Raw genomic sequence first — 6,154 nt, forward strand, 5'->3', positions numbered from 1 at the left:
TGTGCAATCAGGTGTGGGAGTTGGGACAGTTGGGATCCATTTCAACACTACCATATGGAGGACAGTATTTGTACAGTGCCTTGTGAAGGAATTCACCCCATTTCAAACTATCAACCTTATTTAATTGACACTAATTAGATTGTACTACCAGTCTAATCAAAAAAACATTCTATTGAAAAAGTATCTTTCTAATTTGTTCAAATGGAGTCTGTGAGAAATCAGCTGTGGCCCAGACCACTCACACTTCTCTCTTGCGTATAGAATACTTAGTTCACTAAATAACCACAAGTCATCAAGGGAAGTAGGAATCCAGAAGCAAACCATCACACTACTGAGGTTTGTGGAAGGCATGGATCATAATGATCCTGACAAAGTTCTCAGATTGAAAGTTCAGCCAGAAGAAACAAATGCTCTACGGATCTATACCCAGCACCACTCAGCAGGAGAACCTCAGACCCTTGATCACTTGCTGTGATTTAGTCAACTAAATGAAATCAAGGCATGCAAAAAAAAAAAAAGTATAAAACACAACTACTTTATTGCACATGTAACCAGGGGTGTGAATACTGAGGCAAATGATGACTGCATTTCATTTTCAATAAATTAGAAAATATTTCAGAATATTGGTTAAACTTTGAATATGGGTTATTGTGTGTAGACATTAGGCTGATATGTGAAACTTTTCAATAGATTGAAAGAGGATAAAGACCGTTGCCAGGCACAATAAGAGAATAAAGTTACTAGTAATGTTTCAATTTCTTAAATACATGATGGCTACCATCACTAATATCATTAATGTAGTGGATGTACATGCCTCCTGTAAACTAATGAATTACAGGCAAAGTAAGATACAATCCAATCATAAACACTGATGTAACCTCTAAACAAGGCCTCTGTCTGGTCCTCCAAATGGCAGATGTTACCAAGATGAAAACAAAAAAGAAAACTTCCACACAATGTTCATCTCATGATCATCAAAACCAAGAACAAAATCCCTCTACACCCCTACATACAATCTAGATCCTTCATTTCTATACATTTCAAAGAAATAAACTGTTAACAAGTCTTTATGCAATTTTTTTAGTTTTTTTCTACATGCAACACCATTCAAATGTTCCTAACTAATCTCTGGTGCCTGGACGCTGTGGTATCTGGCACCTTCACATCTCGCTAACTAAGCCTAGACTATATGCACAATCTACCAACATACCAAAGTACTCCAAAATCAATTTCAAAATACTTTCTAGGACACCAATGACAAAAGATGCTCTGACTTGCGTGAAAACATGATTCCCTGTCGAAGTATACATATAAAGCACTTGTGTCACATACTATGTGCTCTTCCCTTTGCTCCAATATACAAACTCATATAGAGAAACTGAGTATGTGGGGTAGTATTGTTCCATCAGGGACAATGACGATAAGCATGATACACTTTTAATCGTAAGGTTATGATCATTTGTTACTTATAGTTGCATTTAAAAGGCCATCATACTGGCACACTAGACTAGCGTGTGCAGCAACATAGAAACCAGCATATTCTAATAGTACCTTTATTACTTGAAACAGACATGGCTACACACTGCTTGTTTACCTACTTGCAAAGTCGACCAAGTTGCTTAAAACTATTTAGATCAACGTTAGGCCTAAAACTTAGTTAGCCTAAGTAGTAACTTACTGGTAAACACCTTCAACCTACTATTTTTTATTTTTTTATTATTAGGCCACTTTTAAAATATGTCACAATGAATTTTGAATAGTTGGAAGAACTTCAAAATGAATCATGAATTAAGAAAATTACAATCCCAAATGTAACATTTCTTCACTGCAGCATTTTCAGATGTCTAATGTCATGTGTAGTGAATTTTATACAGAAAGCAAACTATCAATAATCCTCACCGACACAACCTGCCATTCTTCCATCGTCCTTTGCAGTTACTGGGAAGAACTACCCATCTCCAGTACAGTCCTATTTGATGGAAGAATTTACCTTAAATCTGTATAGCCTAGCATTAACCCTTAGCCCTCTAACAGATTCATACATGGGTTCTATGCATTTGTGAAGGGTAGGCTATACACACATACTGGACACTGAAACAGTCATTGCTGGACACAAAGAGCCAATGGAACCAATCATCGCAAAAGTATGGATGTCTGTAAACCTTGTTAAATCTCTTAATTGAACCCAAAAGTGCAAGTTGCTACCATTATCCTATCTCACGTCCTCAGTAGTGCTTCTCCTGCAGGTAATCTTTCATTTTGTTGGGTAAAGGCAGTTTCTGAATTAGGTCTATCCGGGTGTACTGTCTAATCACAAACCGACACAGATACTGCAATGAGCGCACTTGCATAAACCTCGACACAGGATTGGTCAGTCTGACAGGGTAGGTGGCCGATCCTGGTAAGCGGGATCTGGAGTAGCAGAACGCTCCGCTCTCCGAGTCCTTGATAGAGTGTTCTATCAGGTCCACAATGGACGTGTGGCCCTCAACATCCGGCTGCTCGTAGAAGCTGAACCGGCCGTTCGAGTGTTCTATCCGTGTGTGGAGAGTCTTAACCTGGGACCGGAAGCTTAGGCTGAGGAGATAGCGGTCATCCGAGCTGTCCCTTACCAGAAAAGAGCCATCGGGCAAGTTGATCAGCTTTTCCTCCGCTTCCCAGCGAGTTATGGGGCCCCAGTACCAGCCCTGTCTGGCCAGCTTCTTCAGCTCCTCAGTCAGGCTCGTCACCACCATGGGGCCGCTGCTTTGCACCGAGTCGTACACCCGGCTGACCCCAGGGGCGGAGTTAGGGTCGAAGTTCAGATGGCGTCTCATCCTCTCTGCCACCTGACTGTCAGCCGAGCCAAACCCAGAGAAAGTCCTTGGAATTTCGTTGCTAGGCAGCGGAGGTAAGAGAGGGGACAGAGGGGGCGGGGGCTCCACCCTGGAGTTTCGAAGCGTCACTTCAGCGGAGCCTAGGAGCAGCCCGTTCACTGACTGCTCCATGAAAATGTCTGGGGGCAGGTTCACCAGGTCGTGGTCTACCTGAACCTGGTCTGTGTGCAGCGAGTCACTGTCTGCCTCTGCCACCACCTCCATGGGAGAGGAGCTATCCAGGCAGAAGGAGTGGGACCCCTCAGGGTACATTCCCTCATCTAAAGGCATTGTATACTGGATGTAGTCCTGGGGTGTGAGGCCTAGGACCACAGGCACGTGTTCGTCAATATTCAGGTGCATGTCTCCGTTCTGCGGCTGCTGCATGGTTTTCAGGGATTCTGCCTGGTCCTGGAAAATCCCCTCCATTTGGAAGTCGTGAAATTCCTTCCTGACCCCATTGAGGTTGGGACTAGGGCTTGGAGAGTGCACCATGGCTTTAACCTTTACCTCCATCTTGATGCAGGCTTCATCCGAATTTACCGGCCTAAGAGGCCATGGCGAAGGGCTGTAATGATGGCTACGGAGAGACGCAGACCTCAGGGGCCGCTGGGCTTTGACCTCATTGAAGCTGATGGGAACCGAGGAGGAGGAAAAGGTATCGTCGTCGTCTGCTGAGCCCATGGCCGACGAGCCGCCCTTGACCTTGGCCTTCTGCTTAGCCGACAGCCTCCTCTTCAGAGAGCCCATCAGGCTCTCGCTCTTAGAGCGGCCCTTGGGACCCGTCTTGTCCTCGTCAACACCTAGGTCGCAGCCCGAGAGGTCTTTGGTATAGCAGCCCCCAAACAAAGAGTCCTCTTTCGAGAAATCAGGGGCCAGCGAAGGCTGCTGTAGCATGACAAAGTCACCCTCCTCTTTGCCCTTGTTGATGTTGAGGGACTTGCGGATGGTCTTAAGGCTGATTTTCTTCATTCTGAATGGTCCGCCGAGGTAGGGGCATGGGATGTGATGACACTCCTGGTCTCCTGATGAAGGTGCTATCCACAATGTCCTCCCATCAGGCTCCACACAGCTGGTCATGCATACACGTTTGCTGGCATCCCCTGTGAGGAGACAACAGCATAAAACAGACCACTGTTAAATGTAATGTCAATGCTTATAGTAACCATCACAATTTATCATAATTTTGTGTTTGTTAATAGTGTTTTATCAATATTACAACTGTAGTAATCATGTTTAGATACTGCAGTAGTAAATTTGCCAGCTGACTATGAAATGATACCTTTTCAGTATAACCCAGTTAAAGCTACAAATTAACTGTTGTTGCTAGCTTGCTTCTATTTTTTACAGCTGTCAACCATCTAGCAGAGCTTTTTCTGAACCATCGTGAACGGAGCTATCATTATCAATTATACATATTTTAACATGCAATACATATGACCGTTACCAATTATACATTTAACAATTACTTCTCGCCAGTTAAAATGTGCCAGACATAATGCTAGTAAGTAGCTAACTAGCTAACTGCATGCCTTGCTACTACTCTACTGTTTGATCAAGCAAGCTAATATTAGGCCTTGCTTCTGGGTAAACGACAAATGCAAAAGCAGCTAACTTTTTAGGCTACTCATGATGAGGTCAACTTGATATATGGACACGTAACGCAGTGTTAAGCTTTGTGGGCCTGTTGAGCTTTTGACGATGATTAAAAACTAGCTAGCAAGACAACGGCGTAGCAAATCACTAGACTAGCTGTCAGGCTAAACGAACAATGCTACTACTGGCAATGCTAGTATCTGACTAGAGGTACTGATTTGCTACTTGCCACAAAGCTAGCTAGGTATAAGCAAACTATCCAGCTAGCTGTGTCGAGATGGCTAGCTAGACATCAACCCCGTGTTTGGAAAGCTAGCTAGGCTAGCTACTTACTCTTAGTTGAACATCTGCATGTCTGGTTTTCCGAAAATTGATTTGAATTTTCCAATAAAACAAGACGACAACAACCAGGACTGACTGATTAGCTAGCTAGCATCTAGCTTTATAGCTAGCAAGCTTAGCCTATTTGCTAGCTAGCTAGCTTTAGCTGTCAAAAACATCTCTTGGAGGATCACTTTGCTGTGTTTTATTCTGGAGATTAAAAGTAGCCAACCATTCAAAGAGTGTTCTGATGTCTGGTCTACATGTTAGCTTCTTCTCGTTTCCTTTAGTGACAGAAGCAAGACTGTTCTTTCTTGTAATATAGCTACTTCCAGTCGAAACCCTTCCTTTCTTTGTTGCCTGTTGAATTGTGGGAGAACAGGCTTCTGAGAACACAGCGAATCACACGCTGAGGTCGTATCGCACCCCCCAAAAATAGTTGTGAATACCTAACACTGACAATGATTTACTTACTGAAATACATTTTTATTGAGCAAATAATATAATTTTACGTATCTGTGTCTATTAACACAGTCAGTATTTGATCAATTTGTCTCGCACGCACACACGCACGGAGAGAGATACATTCTGTTAAACTGTATTTGATCACATGATGCATCCAGAATTCAGGCAAGGAATCAGGATTGATGGACATTTTTGATTAATGCAATATTTTACAGTGAAAATGCATATGAGACAATCTCAGACAATGTACTCTGCCACTTTTAAAAGTGTCATTAATATTAAAAAAGCCGGTTAGGCTCAGAAATGGAAATGCATGTAAATAAAATATTAATTCTGTTTAGTACAGAAGGATGGGGAAAATACATTTAGCAGGCAAATGTTATTTTTGGACTGCACAAAATCAAACAGACAACACTGTTTTTTTTAGCACAAACATGCCCCTGCAATCCTCACACAATAGCAACACTTCTGTAGACAGCAAAGACCCTGCTTGTTGCACCATTGCACAAGGAGTTTCAGAACATAAAATGTATATATGTACACATGTTGAAGGCTGTTTTCCCCTGGTTCTGTTTCACCCAGGACTGAACTGTTTAAAGTACCTTGACCTGGACCCGGATCCTTCATTGCAAAGCATGGTTCTTTCTCACAGAAAGGTTGACACATTATACAAAGAGATAATTATGCTAGCTAACTATTTAGAAAAATATATTTTTTGGTATACAGTTCTATAAACTAAATATTTTAATTACATCATAAAATGTGACGAGGGCTGATATTTATTGACTTAATGTTCGCATTTAAATATACTACATACATAGCAGATCTGTACATGAAGCAGATCTGCAGTATACAGTAAGGATATCAATGCAATGAACATTTTTAATTTGTAATGTCTTAGAGCTATCCTGATTCAA

The 6,154-nt window shown here is 42.0% G+C and overlaps 1 protein-coding gene across 2 annotated transcripts; it reads right to left on the bottom strand.

Moving 5' to 3' along the window:
• Positions 1 to 514: 514 nt before the first annotated feature.
• On the bottom strand, positions 515 to 5,134 carry LOC136957891 (suppressor of cytokine signaling 6). 2 transcript variants are annotated; one of them, XM_067252111.1, is made up of 2 exons: positions 5,005 to 5,134; positions 515 to 3,958 (listed from the first exon to the last, which is right to left on the bottom strand). In XM_067252111.1, the coding sequence occupies exon 2, from the start codon at positions 3,933 to 3,935 to the stop codon at positions 2,226 to 2,228; it is 1,710 nt and encodes a 569-aa protein (XP_067108212.1). In that variant the 5' UTR covers positions 3,936 to 3,958; positions 5,005 to 5,134; the 3' UTR covers positions 515 to 2,225. The 2 variants fall into 2 exon arrangements, with proteins under 2 accessions (XP_067108212.1, XP_067108211.1); XM_067252110.1 differs by having other exon boundaries at positions 4,785 to 5,067.
• Between the last annotated feature and the right edge of the window lie 1,020 nt (positions 5,135 to 6,154).

Source organism: Osmerus mordax, chromosome 15, assembly GCF_038355195.1.
Source record: "Osmerus mordax isolate fOsmMor3 chromosome 15, fOsmMor3.pri, whole genome shotgun sequence".
Taxonomy (NCBI): domain Eukaryota; kingdom Metazoa; phylum Chordata; class Actinopteri; order Osmeriformes; family Osmeridae; genus Osmerus; species Osmerus mordax.